This window comes from Zosterops lateralis (genome assembly GCF_965231275.1).
Source record: "Zosterops lateralis genome assembly, chromosome: 8".
NCBI lineage: Eukaryota > Metazoa > Chordata > Aves > Passeriformes > Zosteropidae > Zosterops > Zosterops lateralis.
In genome coordinates this window covers 16,011,899-16,031,785 of record NC_139768.1, presented here as the reverse complement: position 1 = coordinate 16,031,785, position 19,887 = coordinate 16,011,899, and the positions used below count along the sequence as shown (strand labels likewise).

The 19,887-nt window shown below is 40.6% G+C and overlaps 1 protein-coding gene across 2 annotated transcripts in view; it reads left to right on the top strand.

The window, feature by feature from the left end:
- NT5C2 (5'-nucleotidase, cytosolic II) overlaps positions 1–19,887 on the top strand; it is a 59,650-nt gene that overhangs the window by 19,802 nt on the left and 19,961 nt on the right. The window contains exons 1-2 of one of the 2 annotated variants that reach the window (XM_083866019.1): positions 9,177–9,201; positions 10,167–10,240. In XM_083866019.1, coding sequence (XP_083722145.1) covers positions 10,192–10,240 — 49 coding nt within the window. In that variant the 5' untranslated portion in view covers positions 9,177–9,201; positions 10,167–10,191. Of the gene's footprint in view, positions 1–9,176; positions 9,202–10,166; positions 10,241–19,887 lie in introns of those variants that run through there. The other variant, XM_083866018.1, reaches the window with a different exon arrangement.

Sequence of the window (19,887 nt, the reverse complement as noted above, 5' to 3'; positions counted from 1 at the left end):
AATGGAATCTAATTTGAGCAAAATGCCTTAGTGCATCATATGATTGGCCATGTTGTGCAAGTCACAGTGTCCAGGGCTAAGAAATTGATCCTGTGATGCATTTCTGAAGCTTTCCAATTTCCAGTGACTATGCTTGAGCAACATATCTTAAGTGGTGGCATTATTTGAATCTCTCTGTCAGCTGGTTTGTCAGGTATGGAAGCATTTAATGAATGTAACTATATATAGCATGCAAGAAGAGAGGGATTTTACACCATTCCCTGTCAAAAAATCTTCACTTTGTTGTGGTCATTGACAGGTTTACCTTTGTGTCATAAATTTACTTAAAACTTAGCTGTGTTACTCCTGATTCAGATTGATGGAAATCAAGTCAGAGTAATGCCTCTATTTTTTTCTAAGTATTTCCTTAACGTTTGTTATGGTTAAGTGCTGACAGTTTGCTAAATGTTGTACAGGATCCAAAGGAAGCTGTGCTTGTTTTTAAGAGCTCATATATTCAAGTCTTCATCATGTTTACTCTTACTTGTGTAAGAAGTCCTCACTTTCAGAAAGAATTTCTTTATGGAAGATGGGAGTGCAGTCGTGTAGAGGAGAGTTTCCCAGTGGGAGCTGGGATTTGGTAGCCCAAAATTAGTCTGTGGTAAAGTTTAGATACCTGCCTTTAGCATTTAAAAATGTCCTGTGCAAAATATACCAAGCAGAAATGCTGCTAGCATCTCAGATTTTCATGGCAAGCACAACATTGGAAATACATTAAGGGGAGGCACATTTTTGTTTTGGAATTGCTATCCTCTTTCAAAGGGAGAGAGAGGGAGGGAATGGGAGAGAATGAGAGAACTTGATGCCAAGACTGTAGTATAAATCTGTGCTATTAATGGCTTTGGTATACCAGTTTCATGAGAGTTATTTTGATAATCCAGTATTGTGAGAATCTGAAACAACCTCATTCCAGAGGCAGTGTTGTCAGATTTCTATTTCTGGTACTTTTCATGGTCGTAGTGTTAACAGATGTGATGTTACTTTAAAAAGTGCAAACTTAACAGGATAGAGTATGAAGTTATTTCCCCTTGGTGTTTGATATTATATTTTTTGGTGTTTTAATAATGCTTCAGATGCAGAATACATGTGCTGCTCACTGCCATGAGTTGTAGGATAAAAATTTGTTTCACTAAGGTCCAGGTATGCTCTGACTCTTGGATATTGCTGAAGCACTGCAAATTTTATGAAAAAAGAAATAGAAAATACAAGGTCTCATTGTCAAGATTATTTTCTTTCTTCTTTTTCTTCTCTTTTTCTTTCAGTCTTTTTTTCTGTCTCTTTTTTTTCTTACTCCAGCAGCTAAAGGAAAAATCCTTGAAAACATGAATCTAAAATGACGTAGAAACAAAACCAATAAGAACATTGAATTTAAACCTATTACATTTTTGTTACCTTAAAGCTGGTCAGAGTTATTTTATGGGCCCAATCTGAAAGGCTGGAGGAGCTTGGCAGCTACACCACATTTACAGATGAGCATAATTGGGACGAGCTTTTATTACCTATGTTGAAAGCCTAGTTGAGCTTGGCATCACACAGCAGTTTTTTCTAAATGCTGCTAGGAATGCTTAGTTAGCTGAAGTGTGAAATTTAAAAAACTTGTTTCACTGTTTGTTTCCTTCATGCTTACTTAAATACCAGTGGAGATGCCTAGACCCATCAATTTAACATTCCTGTTCTCATGAAGTACACCAGATTTGATATGCTTGAATTGTAAATGAATTCCGATGAAATAAAAGGAAAAGCTCCCAAAAGCAAAATAGTTTACCTTAAAAAAGAATATATATAAATGTTCTTGTGGCCATGAAACTTCTAAAAAACTTCAAAAAAATTACCTGTGAAGATGCCACTCTTAATAGTCAGAGTTTACAGTGGCCATTTTTACTTGGAATGTGTTTTTTCAGGTGCTGCACTTTCAATTGTATCATAATTGATGGATGGATGTTCAACATATAATAATTGTTGGCAGAAATCCCAGCTGAGACTGGTTTAACTGGTGTAGTTAAACCAGTAGTAGCATATTGACTCAGAATATGATGACTATGTCATAATGATATCTGAATGCCATAGGCGAGCATCTTCATAATCAAATTTTTATAGCTATAGAATCAGAAAAATCTGTTGGGGAGGAGAAGTGATGGGCTTTTATCTTCAGGGAATTTCTGACAGCTTTAATGAAAGGTTCTGGTTAGCTGGTGTTGCTGTCAGACCTTTGTTACACAACACTGCTGGCGCCTGTTGGAGGTGAGGTCTGAAGATGAATTAATATGCAAGCTACATGTTACTCATTCTCTAGCAGAGGTCACTGGTAAGAGGATACTGCATTACTGTGCTGCTGGCAACACAGATTTTAATTCGGAAATAAAATGGGTGTGTAGTTCTTGGGAGGCTTTTCCTTGGTGTGTGTGTGTGGTTGTGAGGCCACCTCCCTTGTGTGCTGCTTGTTGACTTTTCCGGGTAGAGGATAATCACTGGCTCATTTGTTCTGGAGGAGTACTGTCATTTAATGTGATTGTAATTAGGCGAGAACTAGGTTGACTCTCAGCCACCAAATTGCCCTAGTGTCTATTTTTTAACTTGGAGTGAGCACTTCTAGGCACCCTCTGGATTATCTCACATAGCTCTTTAGGGTTTAAATAGCAGTCACATCTAGTTAAAGCAAATAATGGAAAAAGTTGGTGTTCCATCCACTCTTGTTACTGACAGTTACCAAGATCCAGGAAACAGGTATTTGCACTTATATTTATTTATCTGTGGTTTTGGCTTAACAGAGCAGTAAGGCTGAAATGGCCTTTTTGTTAAACATACTGGCTTTGGGATGCTTCTACCATTTTGCATCGGAATAATTTGAGACTTGTCATCCTGAATGTGGGCTTTCTGTTGCTGTTTTAATTGTTGGTTTTTTTCTTGCTCTCTTGTTTACTGGCTAGTGCAGGGCATATGGCATCATGATTCCTAATCCTAATTCTCCTGCTGACTGCTGATAGAGTATTAAATAAGTTGCTTCACAGTTTTGTACTTCAGTTTGCTTTCAGAGCACCTTATGGTGGTGATATAAGTGATTTTAGCTGTTACTGTACACTGAGATTCTGGATTAAAATAGTATTTACTTGAATAATGACAAAGCAAAAAGATTGCCAATTGGTTGTTTTGATTTAATGGATTAAAGATGTACTTTAGCTTGTTCAAATTTGTAGACTCTGGGCTATTCACTGCTAATCTTGTTTCTTCACTTAATTGTTACTGGATCATCAGTGATTGCAAACAGGTGGAAATGTTGTATAAACAAGGCTGTGAGATTTGAAACTGTTCATCTGTTTGGGTGGCTATATTTAAAGTCACTTCAAAATGATCAGTTCATTGAGGTGGAAAATTAGAACAAATCTTTACCAGTGTGAAAATGCTCTTTTCATGAAACACATTTGGACAGGCCTGTGTGGAGTTTCCATGTACTGGGTATCTCTGGAGGCTCTGCTGGCCATGGTCTGTCCCCGTGTGTCTGAGCAGCCTCCTTGGACCTGTGTGGTGACATGTGTGTGACAGAGGGCAGCGTGTGGCTCCCTCTGTTTTGTTTCAGTGTTTGAGACACTGGAGGAGGGAGAGGGAGTGTCAAGTCTGCAGAATGGGTGAGCTTATTAAAAAGCAGACCACTTGCCAAACTAATAACAAAGAAATTACATTGTAAATGTCCCATGATCCTTAGCTTTAATAGTTTCAGGGAGCAGACAAGTGTTATTTTGGGATGGAATCCATATGTGAACTTCTTGGCACTTTGCTATTGCCTGGAAAGAAAACCCAAACAATGAAAACAGAAATGGGCAAGGCTGTCTCTTTGCATCTGATTCCTGCAGAATTTCAGAGGGAAGTGCTCATAGTTGTGTTTCTGGATACAGCCTCATCATGCTTTGAAGTTCCTGTCATTACTGGGTTTTCCAGTTTTATGTCACTATAACTGTTCAAAGACAGACTTGTGAAATTATGGGGCATAGTGTTGGAAATGTTACTAGAAGTGTCCAGGAGATGTTTATGCCCTTCTTTTGTTTCCCCTGTATGATACTATTTCACCCCCATTTGTCAAGCCCAAATACTATCTCTAAATAAGATTGCAAATATTCAGAATATTCATATTTGGTTGAAGAAGGAATAAAATATAACTCTGAAAAATCTATAATTAAAAAAGAAAACAAAAATGGTATGATAAAAAATAATATATGAAATGGTCAATACCTGCCTAAAGAGGCAGGACTTAGCAAAAGAACAATTTCATGGGTTTTAAAAATTTAAAGCCATTTCTTTCTTCTCAAAGGCAGCTACCAAAACGTCCAGCACCCAAAGATGAGACATTTTGGTGATTTGGTAGTATCTTCTTTAGATTGCTCACATGCTTTGTACCAGATAAATCAGGTCAGTGGAGGAGTTTGCTGCTGCTGGTGGAAGTCACCTGTGACAGCACTGTAATGTCATGCAGTGACACAAGTCCCCCAGCAGACCACATCTGGGGACTAGCTGGTCATACTGAGAATGCTGAGTTGTGGTAACAGTGGAGGGATGTTTATTTCATTGTTTGCCTTTTTAAAAAGGGCCATGGGGAACTTGGGCGTGGGAGACTATTAAAAGCTAATCCAGTTAGTTCCCATTATTTCTTTTTAACTCTTCCAGCTTATTAAAAAAATGGAAGTTGTCCATAAAGCGAAGATTAACCAAAGATCCTAAACCCTGAGTAAGTGGGAATCTGAGCCTTCTGGCTAGTTAGTCCCTGTTTTGTGGTTGGCTTAAGCCCAACTGTCCACCACAGGCTTTTTTAAACACACATGTTGGTCATGCATAGCCAGCTCCCACTGTATTTGCTGTTCCACTCAGCAGTGTTGCAATTTTCTTTGTATTTATTTAATTTCCAGTGAAACAAACTGCCCAGAAAAATGCTAATTGCTGCAAGGTATTTCTAGACACATTTGGAAAATTATTATGAAGTGCTCTGTTTCAGAAACCTTGCCTCACATTGTTCATTTCCTCACCATGAGGAATTGTGAGCCATGTGCCAAGTTCCTCCTTAATTATAAAGTTCTGTGCATTTTGTTTATTTTGTTGGTCAAACTACAAAACTATTATACATGCAAATTACATTCAGGGCACACAATTCTTTAGAGATTTTGCACAAATAAAATAAAACCATTTCTCCCTATCTGCGTTTGCTCCTCTCCAGTGTTACTTGAGAAGAGTTGGGATTTAGGTTCCTACTGCAGAATTGATTGACAAGAACAGTAACAAAACCAAGATCAGTTCTCTTGCAAAAATATAAAGGACTATGAATCGCAGAGTTGTGGCTGTCAGGGCTGTGTGACTCCCCTGCTGCATGCTCAGCAGTTCCTTCTTCCTTACAGTACAACACATTTTTCTCTTACCCAGCACAATCTGTAGAGCTCAAAAAGAAAATAAATACTGTCATTATTGAGAGCCTTCTGCTGTGGCCAAGCTGCAGGGTTTAATCTTTGAGGAAGAACTCATTAGAGAGGAAACGTGCTTTGAAGTTTCCCTAAAACAGCTCCTCAAGTCTGTTTTTCCAAAGGTGGGGATCTGTGCCAGGCTAAGCCACCCCAAGTCCAGGTACTGGTCTCCCAATCCCAGCTGTGCTCAGGGAGCCCATGGAGCTGAAACCGCCTCCACCACATGCTCCACACCTTGTGTCACTGCAGCCACAACTGCACAGCAAGTCCAAAACACAGGAGACTCACAGGGATATTCCTCAGAGCAGAAATGTAAAGGTTGGGTTTTCATCAGGAGGAAAGAATGAAGGCAAGAGAATGGCAGTGTCCTGTTTAGGGAGATGCTCTGGGCGCAGACAGGTGTGGAGCTGGGTTTAAGCAATACTGACCTCTGCTTCAGCACAAGGAATGCAGAGAGTGTTCTCATGCTGTGCTTACAGTTTGTTTTGTCTTACTGCCCAGTGCTATTAAGTTTTTAGATCAGCTTAAAATTTAACTCCAGTGCTTCCAGTTAAAGTGAATATTTTCTAAATGGAAAAAACCAAATTCAGGGAGAGTGTGATTTCTTCTGATTCTGGCACGTGGAGAAATTATTCTACATTAAAACTTCTTTGCCTAAAAATGTTAGATCATTTTAGTTTTCCTCTTATTCTGACATTATTTCTACTGTTTGTAATCCAGAAGCTTCTTTGATTTTTGTTCTTCTGGGTGAGCTGTAAAAAACTTGTTATTTCATTCTTTCCTTTCATGACCAGAGGATCTTTTTCCTCAGGTGGCTGAGGTTCTTAGGGCTCTCAGATTGCTCTTGCTTTATAGTCATGAAAAACAACTCTTGTTATTTCTCTGAAGCATTTGTTCTGAGGAGATGTTACCTTTTTGTAGCCAATAGACACAATGTCAGGTTGAATGGGGTTTGGAGAAACCTGATCTGGTGGCAGGTGCCCCTGCCCATGGCAGGGGCTTGGAATGTCATGATCTTTAAGGTCCCTTCTGACCCCAAACCGTTCTGTGATCCTCTGATTTGATTGGTATTCCTGTAGCCAGGCTGAGTGTACCTTCAGTTAGAAGTTATGAACAGCTTTGAAATGGGCCAAGTCTGCAGCTTCTGAGAAGCACCTGGCTCTTCCCAGACATTGGAAACTGTTCTAGAGATTTAATCTCAGCTTTTAATTTTAGTTTCTAGGACACTGCAGATATTTACTACTTCGAGTAAAACCCTGAATTAAGCCATTCCGTTTCTGTGAGTAAATATTTGTAAGTAACTACTTACTCCCTTGTGCTTAGGGAAGCACTGTTCATGGGAGATTTCTTTATCAGGATTTAAAATTGAGGTCCTGAGTGCCTACAAAATAAACTAATATCTATCTGGGCCTTCACAAGAGAAGTGAAATTGGTCCTTTTTTTTTTTCTTCATTTTTTTTTAACCACTGTTTAGTCTGCATTTAATCTGCCAAGGCATATGCAAGTTTAAATTCATTAAAATGTTCTCATTTCCTGTCCTGAACATGTTGTGTAATAGTCCTCTTTAGCTTTTTTAAAATATTTTCTCTGTCTCACTCCAGCACTGGTGGGTGAAGTAATTACCACACCAGATCAGTTGGTAGGATGCCTTGAAATCTGCCAGGTTGGAGTGTGATTAGACCCTGCCAGTGCAGTTTATAGGTCATAGGCAATAAGTGCAAATTGGTGGAAAAAGAGGCATCTTCACCAGCTGTTACCAAAGAGTGCTGCTATGGTAATTTTCATGTTTCAGTCAAAAGACTTATTTTTGGAACAAAAATATACTAATGTGTGCTATTTGTTTTGTTGTTCAGAAAACTTTTCCAGATCTTCAGTCCCAAGGCATGCTGGTTTTGGGTTCAGTTTCTAAATACTACAAAAGCAAGGGATGACAGTCTGTCAGAGATTTAGAAATATTTCCATGGTTTTTGGTCAGTTTGGTGTCATCATCATCTAAACATAGGCAGGCTGGACTGGAACAGATCTCTTGGGTCACAGCTCCCTTGTTTCTGCCTTTCACAGGCACTGTCAAATTACCCTTTTTCTGAGTGCATTCAGCTGTGTGTCTTAGTACTTGGGGTTTTTGTCCTCATTTGGGAAACTTACCAAATGTTGCAAATGAAATGATCTTGTGATCTTTAAATTTCCTTTCTTGCTCCTGTCCTGTCAAGGCAGTCAGAAAACTGTGCTGGGGGGATTAAGACAAGAGCAGAACTGGGCTCTGCAGGTTAAACAAAAAATGCTGCTAGTGTCTCCTGGAGGTATGTTATCCCTTCTTAAAGCTCTGCATTCTCAGAAACAAGCTGCACAAACATGAGATCAGAAATTATGTGCTTGAATTGGCTAATAAATAATGTTTCCTGACAGCAGCAGCAGCAGCCGCAGCACGTAATCATATGCATTATACAGAGTATCAGACTGTATTTAGTACTAAATAGTGCTTCTCCTTGGTCTCTTGTAAATCAGAGATGTTAAAAGACAAACAGGGATTCAGATTGCAGATTCAGATAATTTGCTCCACCTACTCAAAAGCCAGCTATTTCAGGAGTGAATTTTAGTGAGTTGTGAGCCCATCTCATATTTCCAAAAGGCATTTCTTTACCAGTTTCCAGTGTTCATCCTATCACTTTGTCTTCTTTAGGTAATACATAAATCTGTTAGAAAAGAGCATCATCTATAACCTCCAAGGCCCCTCAGTGACAAGCCCCATTGTCAAAGGCAGGCACTTTGCCAGGAAACAGTGACTCCCAGAGAGAGTGTGCGAGGTTAGGGGAAAGTACACTACTGCCAGAGAAACTGTATTCCAAGTGGATTTGCGTGGAACAACAACAATATCCAGTGACTGGTTAAATTAGCCACAGATGTGTTTTCTAGAACACCGTCCAAAAAGATATACAGCACTTTAAGGCTCGGTCCAGGCATAATGATCTTCTGCAGTCAAATCAGATCCAAGCAAAACTGCATGGGTACCCGGGAAGCTTTAAAGGAATTCTGTAATACGATTCAGACAAGTAGATGAATCCGACTGCTGCGAGCTGAGCAAGGGGCGCGTCGGTGAGGGATGAGGTAAGAGGGCTGCACAGAGGTTTGCTGCCCAAATGCGGGCTGGGGAGGGTGGACGGGGCCGGGCTGTGCCGTGCCGGGCTGTGCCGGGCTGTGCCGGACCGGGCTGTGCTGTGCCGGGCCGGGCGGGATCCCCACGGTCTGCCCGCGGCGCTCGGAACCTGCGGGCGCCCAACCCCGCGCATCTCCATCCCCGGCCCCGCGCATCTCCATCCCCGGCCCCGCACATCTCCATCCCCGGCCCCGCACATCTCCATCCCCGGCCCCGCGCATCTCCATCCCCGGCCCCGCGCATCTCCATCCCCGGCCCCGCACATCTCCATCCCCGGCCCCGCGCATCTCCATCCCCGGCCCCGCGCATCTCCATCCCCGGCCCCGCACATCTCCATCCCCGGCCCCGCGCATCTCCATCCCCGGCCCCGAGCCGCGCCTCCCGCCCGGCAGCGCTGCCCATCCCGCCTCCCGAGAGGATAATTGCTGCGCTCAGGGCACGGCGTTTTGTAAATATTTGGAGAATTTTCACGTGCTGAAATCAGAGTCCAAATAAAGGCTCTGCGGCTTTTCTCATACTGGAGAATTTTGTCTCGGCATCACAGCTGGAGCAGTGCGTGGGATTTCGGTCTGAGATGGGTGTTGAAAAGCTCAGCTTGCCTCATTTTTAAAGTTCAGATAAGGCAGTGGAAAGAAGTCCTGTTGAATTATAGATCTGGCTTTATGCTTTAGAGTTCTGGGGAAACATAAGCAGCTTAGTTACTGTCGTAGTCGGAATGGGAAGCAAGAAAAGCTTTTGTTGTATCCTCTGACCTATTTCTTTACTGTGTTATTTACTTGAACTAAATTGGATATCGTGTATTAATGTTGTCATCCAAAAGGGCTGGAAGTATTCTGCTTAGAGTCTCTTTGTAATAAGCATTAATGGTAAAAGTCGAATTTACAAAATAGCAGTTGGCAAGTTTCAGAGGAGTTATAAATAAAAATTTTCACAATAGAAATGGCATATCTTGTGTATGAAAATTTTTCTCAGTTGCTCTTTTTCAGAGCTTTATGAAATGTTTTTAACAATATTGGTGAAAATGTGAAAATGGATCTGTTTGGGTTTGCTTTGAATTTACAGATAGATATAGTTCCAAAGAGGAGACAAATGCTGTGAATTTATTCACTGAAACATTATTTGATTTTCCTTCTTACTTCTTGCTAATAATTTGTTTTAATCAGGTGAATTATATTGCTTTGCATCTGCTGTTTCCAGTTTCATATCTTTTGAGGTCTGAATTCTGCTTGAGGAGATTTTGCACTTCTATTCTTAGGAATTTTTGCAGGTCACATGGAAGGCCGTGTGTGTGTGTGCATGCATGTGTGTATGTCTTTGGACAGCATACCAATAATTAGAATAACTCCGCAAAGCCATGGCTTTGCTTCAGGAGACCTCGCAAAAAATGAGACTTGACTCTGCTTTCAGGTATATTTGCTGATTTTGACCTATGTAAGCCAGACATCTTGACAGTGGCAGAATGTGTTTGTTCTAAAATGTGAGTATTTTGAAAATGCTTGTACCTCTGGTGATGTTTTTTCCTCTCTTTTCAGGGTCTTTGTAAACAGAAGTTTAGCCATGGAGAAGATAAAGTGCTTTGGTTTTGATATGGACTATACACTTGCTGGTGAGTATCTTCCTAAATTTTTTGAACACTGACTTAGTTTGGAATATTGTTTCTTGCTGAGCAAAAAACAGCAAAAAGCTGATTGGGCTACTCTACTTAACAGGTGCTTCTTCTATTAGTAAATGTATCTTTCCCTATTCATTGCATTTTCATTTTAGGCATTTCCCTTAAATTTGTTTTCTGCGAGCTGTATTTGGTCATGAGCCATGTTACTGTGGCACAGTTTCAAGTGATCACGGGTGTCGAGAAACCCAAAGCTTAATAAGTCTGCTTCCTTAGATGCCACTGCATTTTGACAGTGCCCCTTGTGCATGCTTGGTTTTGAATAACAAGGTGATTTCTTTCATCCTTGGTGCATATAGCAAGCTACACGTTTGGCCAGCAGGTTCTCCTGTGTCCTGGGAGAATAATTTTTGAATAGGTTTTCCCCTTTTCCCTTCCTGGGTTAACCACATCAGTGACTCATTTTGAGAAGAGGCATGGCAGGGGAGTGCCTTGTGTCAGCTGAACGAGTTGCCCATTCTTTGTGACAGATAAGCTTCGGGAGGTTGCATAAGATCTTTTAGTTTCATAAAATGGTTTGCATGACTTCTCCATCTTTCAGACACTCAACAGGCAAGTTCCCTGAGACTTTTGATGAGAGGAAATAAAGCTACCATTTTCTTCACAGTCAGACTTCTATGTTACGTATTTTAAGGAAGGAAAAGATTAAAAGCTTACTTCCACTTTCCTAGGTTATAGTATCACACAGGCTATAACTGAAGATGTCATGTACCATTCTGCCTTCTTTCTCATTACCACTTCCAAGGTTATGGATAAAGAGTTCTTATCACCAGTAATATTTCAGTTTAGAGTTATTGTGTACATGAACTGAGAAAATGTGAGGTAGAGTGTCAGGGTCACCTAATAATAGGTTAATGCAGTATGTCAGCTATGGTCATCTGGTTACTGTGTACTGAGAAGGAATGAGAGATGAGTAATGTGGCTGGGGACAGTATGAGGGTCAGAGCTGGGGTCAGAGGCTAAGTGAAGGGCAGGAAGCTTTCCATGGTTCACCTTTCAAGGAGCAGTTTTGGAGACTATGGCAGGTAATTGCAGTTTATATTTAGATCAGTTCCTCGTGTTCTTTTATCTACAAGGAAGTAGTTACATGTGAAAGGTTTGGTTGTTCAGCACCTTACTTATACATCTGTTTAAAGTCCTTTCCACTTTTTAAGTCATGAAGTATATTGTTGTTAATCTGTGCTGGATATGACTGCAGGCACGTGCTTTCTGTTTGTGTTTCCCAGCTGTGACAGTCTTATGGCAGTGCTTTTAAGGGGTGCATGAAAAACAGTTGTTCAAGAGTAAATGCTTTAAAAAAAAGAAAAGAAAAAGTTGTGTGTTTAACTTCAGTAACAGAAAAACAACTTCTGTGGCTTTTGCAAAGTGGCAGCACTTCCCAAGGACCCAGGTGATGCCAGTGGGGCTGGTGTGGAGCATGAAGTTTGTTGCTAATTTTCATCCTGACAGAAGGAGAGCTTCAGCACTGTCCTCACTTCTCTGACTGTTCATTTTACTCAAATGTTCCTTTTTCCTGTAAACACAGAGCAATTGTGTTGTTATCCACAAAATGATGCTTGATTTGATGAAAGGAAAAAATGTGAATGTTTCAAGCATCCTAAAGCAGTACCAGGGTTAAACCTGGGGCTTCCAAGGCTGGAAAATCACAGTGCTCCAGTTGAGCAGGCAAAGTCTGTGCATTCAAGGGAGTTGAGTGACAGGGTATGAGGCACAGAAAGAAATGGGATGTGGTCTGAGCAGAAAACTGAAATTCTGGACCCCTCTGGGGTAAGCTGCTGTCCTATGACTTCTTCCATGGTACAACAGAGATAATAGTTGCAGATAATTTCACTAGGAGTTGTGAGAATGCAATTAGGTTGGAAAGCATTTTGCAGACAAAAAACATTGTGACTGGTAAGTATTATTTCCATTTTTTCCACTCAAACTGGAAATTAACTTTTGAAATTACCTGATTATTTTCTTATGTCTCAGAGTCATCCCTTCCTCTATATGTGGGCTTTTATTATCTGACCATTATTAGCTATTTATAGTTTTTATACGAGAAAAAATACTTATCCACTGCAGGGGCTTTAGAGAGTGCAGTGTTATAGAATATAATTACAATTATAATAAATTAATTGGAAATTATAATGAAGAAGTGGGACAAGTGAAGTATTACAGTAATATGCTGTAGCTAGTGCATTCATGAGACCCTGTTGTGCTTTCTGATTGGTCATGTTATCCTTTACCCACTTTTTCACATGGACGTGCTGCTTGTCTTGATTAGAAAAAGAAAAAAAAAAAAAAACAATGTAAAAAGCCAGTTTGTGTGTAATTTAACATCTGGAAATGGTATCTGCATACCAGATGGTACATGCTGAGCAGAAGCCTTTTGGAGACCGTTCAAAACACGTAAATAGGCCAAGGAAAAGAGCAGAAGCATCTCCAGTGTCATTAGCTCCTCATCTAGTTTTCTGCATTTGTACTTTCAGACATTCTAGGCCACTTTTCTGTAAAGCTTTTAAAAATATCCCAAGCACAATCTTCCTATTCAACAACTTAAGGCAGGCAGAGTCATTGACCCTGCCAAAATCTGTATGTGACATCCTCTTCTGTTGTGTACTGTCACATCAGAAATAGACTGATGACAGTTATACATTTGCCATCTCAGAAAAATGATTATTTTGATACATGTTGAATTACCTGTCTTGTACAGAAGTGCTCCTGTCTCGTCTCTTTATTCTTTCCAAATCAATGACCACTGATAGCACCAAAAATCTTCCTTAGGAGGTGGTTCAGTACCAGAAAAGTCAGAATCATTTCATGTATTTTGAACTTAAGAAGCTCAAGACAGTTTTATTCTTGTACCTTATGAATTTAAGGACACAGATCTACTTACAATAACCATCTTTTCTGTCTAGAATAATCTAATTTTGGTAGGGACATGGCATTTCCATTTTGAAGTCTATAGTAACAGCTACCATGCACACACTGCAGTGATCGTGTTCTACTACCAGCATGTCTGAGAATGTCAGCTTGCCAGCTGAGAGCAGTTTTAGTATCATCATGTTACATTGCACATAAAGTACAATTTCATGTGTTATTTTATAGAGTAGTATTTCTTAGAGTTATTAAATTAAAGATCCATTTAACTCAGAATTTAAAAGAATTCAAGGCTGTCTGATACAGCATTTCTGCAGTGGTTTTGTTCACTTTCAAGCCAAAATTAGGTTAAACTTCAAATTTTTGTAAATAACTCCTATGTTCCCTGATTGTGCTTCTCTCTTTCTTTGCACGGGGTTGAGAAATACTGCTAATGGTTGGGTTGGGCAAACAAAGTCTTTTTGTGTAGAAGAGCCTGAAGGTTTTTAGCTTTTTCTTCTGAGAAATGATGGACCTTAAATAGCTGAGTTTGTAATCACAGTGATTACATCTAGAATTAATTTTGACTGCTAGGCAAATAAAATGAAAGCAGATTGAAATAATTCTCACAAGTTTTAGGTTTCTTGTTTTCCCATCAAGGATTATTATTGTATTCTCAAGGGGTGAATAAGATCTCTTACATGTATGGAAACTCCCAAATCTCCCTAGGTTAATGTTCTGGATACAGTAGTATTAGAGGCTCAGAAATTTGTGTTATGTATGAAACTGGCTGTTCTCTTCCTATTCAATCTGTTTGGGAATCACATTCAGTACATAAAATAATGGTTTTTTAAGCTGGGTGTTACTGGGAGGCAAGTAGAAGGAGCAGGAAGAAGGGCAGGGGTTGACTGTGGTTTGTGTGTTTAAATAGTTGCTGTTTAAGGTGTTGCAGCAGTTGACACAAGCAGGAGTCATCAGCTATTTCAGCTCTTGCTGTTAGTGGAGGTTAAGACAAGTTTCTGTGATGTTGTGCAGCCCTTCATTCCCTGCCTCCAACCTTGCTGCCTGCCAGCCTGGGAGTGAGGCCCTGGTGGTTCCCTATGGTTCCCTTGCTCCTTGGGAAGCCTCGGCATTACACCCAGGGCTGAATTTGCTGTCAGGGCAGAACTGAGAATTATTGAACAATTCCTGTTTAAATTAGGGAGATTGAAGGTCCTTTTGTAGTTATTTTTTGTTTGCTAAATAGTAGTTACATTTATTATCTGAATGATTCATCTCTGCTTATTCATCCAGCCAGAAGATCAGCAGTCACTCAAAGTTCTGGTCTGCCTGCCTTTTTTCACCAGGACTGTCAAAACTGCCCGTGCTTTGGTAAAGGAAAATACTGCATGCAGTCCAAAAGATTCACAGCTTTCTCTGGTTTGTGCTTACTGTAAGTGGAGAAAGTAAAACAAAGTTATGTCAGTGGAGAGTCTTTACGGTGACACTCACCTGAGCCTGAGAAGTTGGTGACACCCATTGGAAATGCAGCAGAGAGAGATTGGTTTCGCACAGCATTTTATTTGGCTGCTTCCTACTCAGTGTGAGCTACACTTAATTATTAGATCTGGATTCAAATAATGCAGGAGGCCTTGGTATTAGTGGCTCTTAAATGGGACAGGCTGCACAGTGAGGCGATGGGTAGATGTCTCTTGACGGGGACAGGAGCAGAGCTAGAGCAGTGGGGTTCCCAAACTGGCTGTAATTTCACACTGGGCTCTTGGCAGATGGAGAGGGATAGTAAGAATTGCAAATTCAATTGTGCTTGAAAAGATTCCTCTGTGACTACTCTTCTCAAAAAGTTACGGCCTTGTTGAAAGTTTTATCTTCTATCTGAAGTAGATAAGAGGTAATATCAGTAGACAGGATGCTTCCGTTTGTAATGCTTTTCCTCTGCTTAATTCATTGCTGCTTCTTGTTCTCCAGAAACTGATAATGAAATTATCAATGGCTGCTGAAAATGGTTTCAATAAAAAAAGAAGGGAAATGAGGCTTGAAAAATACTAGTTTATTGGGTGCAAATGTGATTAATACAACATAATCTGATTGGAATATAGGTTGTATCCTGGAAACATTGCCAGTTTAATGCCAAGGTTTGGTGCACTGCAAAGATTTTATTGCAAGATTGCTTATGCTTTCAGCTTGTAGCCTTTCCCTTCTCATCACGTGGGAAAAGATATGGGAAAGACAGCTTTAGTCTTTCCCAACTCAATCCAAAGTGCAACGTGCATAAACAGGTTTTGCCCTTTCCTCAGGCAGGTGTTCATGTCAAAGCCATCCTAGCAGTTTGGATGAGGAAAATTTTTCACACCCACATCTTATTTTTGAAATGCTTTTCTTTACCTGTTGACTGCAGAAAAGATACACTCAGCCAGAAGGTAGAATTGGATTGTTGCTGCATGTGATCTGGGAGAAAAGGTGACAGTAGAATTGAGAACTGCTTCTTCAGCCCACCTACTATTTTTACTTTAGCTGAGTCTATCAGGTTCCTGTGTTTCAGTTTGCACAACTGAGAAATGGGACTCATGAATTTGTACCTTATATGAAAAAAATTCTGGATTGCACAAATGAAAAACAAATTATAAATGTGGGAGTTTTATACATGGAAGATTGAACTGAATAATTAAACTACTGAGCTTGTAATGTGAACAACTACAGCGTATCTGAATGTCAGTTCAGGTGCTGTTATTGTCTGTTTATTAGTGCTGAACTCTAATGCAAATGTTCTAACGAGGCTCTCCTGCTAATCTTAAAGGTTTGTCTTTAGTTTCATCGTGATGTAAAGACTACAGGCTTTGGGACTCTTTTGGCGAGATACTAAGCAGCTTTGCTTCTTTCCCAGTTGGCTGGATAATGCAGTTCTTTGTGTCATACAGAAATAATGTGGTGGCTGGAGAAAGGAATTGGTAGATGTGCAGGAGAAGCCTTCCAACTCTCCTAACCAGGACGGGAGATGCCCTGACTGTTGCACATCTGCTGTCTGCCTTTTCACATTTGCACATTGCCAGTTTGACAGGTGCAGATTTTGCAGATTTCAGAGGCTGGTTTAGCCATTGGTGTTTTAAAGCTAAAGGCAGATGGAGAAGCCAAATTGTTCCGAGTATGCTTTGAGCTGGATGTCTTTTCAAATACCAGTGCAGTGGTTATTGTCCCTGCTCCCTTTGTGCTGCTGCTCTTCAGAGCCTGACCATTTAAAGCTGTGTAATGAGCAAATGAGGTCTGGAGCTGTGGGATCTCACATGCTGGCTTTGGGAATGAGGAGTGGAGAAAGCATGTGTTGCTTGCTCTGTCCCAGTAAATCACTGACTGACAAACTGCTAATCTGCTGGCTGTGGATTCTTGAAGAATCAGAGTGATAAACAGAAGCTGCTGAAAGAACGAGTCTTCACAGTGTAAGGAAAGTTTCAAAAGCTGCTATATTCTGTTTTCTTGCTCTTAAAAACATGATGATAACACCAAGCTGGGTCAGCAGGCTGTTAGTATACCGAGGCGAGCTCTCATCTTGTCAGACATGAAAATAGGGAGGCATTTTTCAATCTAATCGACCCCCTTATCTAGTAATTTTAATACCACAACAGAAGTACTATTAAGTTGCAAATACCCTTGTGATGACTCAAACAGCTTACTCTGTAGGAGGAACCAAAGCTGAGAGTACAGGAGGCTTTAACTCTGAGATCACATATGTGCCATTGCTTTGTGAATGCCTTATTTTAGCACTACAGAAAAACTTCTGTATGTGGCTTCTTGCCAGCTTGGGCACTCGTACAGCATCTGAGCCCAGGTGCACACTGTTAAACAAATGTGTAGCCTTGGAGCCTCACTCTCTTCAGTAAATATGGAGAAAAATAAGAAGCTGGATCTGTTTGGACACTGATAAACCTGAAAAATGCCTTAGATGTATTGTATTAATGACTACTAGGTCTTTAAGTAATTTGTTTCTTATTTCTAGATACTAGCAAATTATGTTTGAACCTGAAGCCCAAGCAACTATTTCTTCCCTGTTAATAAGTCTTTATTGAAAAACTAAGCCCATATTTTGGCACAGTAGTTTGTTTCCATGGAAATGCAGGGATATTTCCAATATGGGATTATAACTCACAGTGGGCTGTGTCTGAAAGAGGTAAATTGTGAAGGCCATTTGTTAAGCACAAAAAGCATTCTCTTGTGTCAGAGAAACTGTAAAAATTTCTTGTGAAAGAACAGATGACTCTGGTGATTTTTAAAATACTAATCCAGTGCAAATTATACCAAAAGTTATACCAACTATTAAAATAGACAAACTGAAGTTTCCTTGAAATGCAGAGTCTGTCTGAGTTGCTTCTCTCAACATGCACAATGTGACCTCAGTACTGCTGTTCTTACCTCAAGCCATTCATTTTTATTCAGCAGAAGAAATTTTTCCAACACTCAGCTCTGCTCTGCCAGCCTCTGAGGCACATTCAAACAGCCCAAATCTTTGTTACATTGAAGGCAAACAAAGTGCAGCAGCAGAGAGATAAAAATATCTGGAATTTACCAATGAGAGCACTAATAAGCCTGCTTTGGGGAGAGTTAAAGCTGATGATACTTGACAACACTTGTTTTTAATACAAGTAGAAATGCAGGACTTGAAACAACATGAAGTGTAGACCCGGCAATTCACAGCCAGGCTGCACATACAGTGTTGTGTCAGTCCTTGGAGCAACAACACATCCTGTCTTTACACACCCTCTCAGCATGCAGAGCAGGAGAAGGGGAGCTGATACTGCTCCAGGTTAGAGGTTTTAGAGCTGAGAGCTGTGCTGTGAGCTTGGGGATGTTTGCAGGAGCATTAGAGGTAAGGAATTTTCCACTGCTCTTAGGCTGCAGTGGGTGCGTCGCTGCTTTATGGGCTCTGCTGCGGCTGGGGACTGCAGAGCTCTGGTGCTGCTCTGTAGGGGAGCTCTGGTTTCCACCCCTGTTTGGCATCATCAGAAAAGGGTGCAGTGGAGCCACTGAAGCTCACATCCCAAAGATTCAACCCTCTGATGATTAGTGACCCTTGCCTTAGTTTCTGTTATCAGATTTACTGTCAAAAACATCTGTGTGCACAAAGGTGCTGTGCAAGATCCGGCTGCTCATGCAGGGCAGAGCAGCTTGTGTGTTAAGCATACAAAAGTATTCTGTGATGCACCTGGAGGTGTTGTCAAGGTATTGTTTGCTGATTGCTACAAATACATAATTTTTAGTGAAATAGAAAAGGCACATTAAATATTGAAGCATGCTTTAAAGCTAAGCTTTGTCTTACTGCACAGGTCACTTCTGTGTTTGAAAAGGTAAGTGAAAATTATGCTCAATATAGCAGCAGTTTCTTCTCATTTAGACTGAAAAATTAAAAATTCCAAGAAACAAACCAATGTTTGTTTCAAACCAGTGTTTGCTACCCATTTTGTTTAGAATTATGAAAAGTCAATTTAAACATAGGCTGAAATACTGCAATTCTGCTTTCCATAATACCATGCATTTGTATTTATGGTTTAGTGCTTAAAATCAAACCCCAGGAGTAAAGACGACTGGAGTCTATTCCTAATTGGTTTTCAACTCATTTTGACTGTAGACAAACCCTTTATGGTCACAGTTCAGCCGAGTTCATAAACAAATGACAAGTCACAAGTTCACCACATTCCTAATTGAAAACATATGAGTCGTCCCATGGGTTTCATTTGGGATTTCTTGTGGTTGCAATCAGGCACGTTTACCTCTTAGTCAGTTTGTTTACAGGCACTGAGCTCCCAGGTCAGCACAGCAGAAAGGTGCTTGACTCCATTGCCTGCATGCAGGGCACATGTTTATGTGGGCAGAGATGACCCAAGCCACTGCTGGACACAACAGAGCTTTAAATAGGAGTGTTTGTCCCTTCATGTCCAGTGAAGATCCTGTGAAGTGAAATGCCTTCAGTAGCTGTGGCAGGAGTTGAGGGTAACATTTGATGTGTCATTGGAAAGAGAGATGCAGGGCAAGGGGATCTGGAGGTCTGTGTTTATCCCCATTCCTGGGATTGCCAAGCCAGCTGAGTGTTTCTACAGAGGGTCCCACTTTACAGGTACCTCTGCAGGGTTTCTAGTTCTCATGGGAAAGAAAATCCTCAGCTTTATTTCCAGTGCAAAGTGACAGCACCCTGCCAGGCTGTGCAAGCCAAGCGTGAGTCTGGGCTCCCATCAGAGCTGAGCAGTCTGACTGCACTGTCAAAACTAAGAGTAGTTAACACCCAGGTGTGAAACTTAAACATGACATTTCAGATTCCTTCTTGTGTAAGTAATGAATTATTTTAACATGGAGAGCAGCACAGTTTGAGAAACCTTATCATTCCCCTTTTGGTACATTTCAGTGGCAGTGCCTTACTATAACTGCCTGATTAGAAAATGCTCTGTAACACAGGGGCTGAAGTCATTAGTATGCTGGAGCAGAATTCCTCCTCTTTCCCACTTGTATATGAAAAGCGGCATTGCTCTGTAACAAATTTTGAAGATAAGATACCCTGAAAGGAGGCTCAGTGTGTAGAGGTCAGATAGCATTCCTCACTACCTGGTTACTTCTGGGGATCCTCAGACCTCTGGCCCTAGAGCTAAGACAGACTTTCCTCGTACTACGGCAGTGTGTGAAGTGCTTGCCCAACACTTAGAAGTACATTATTGCACTGTTATTTCAATGGGCTTTGGTTTTTAATTAATCCAGTGTCCCAAACA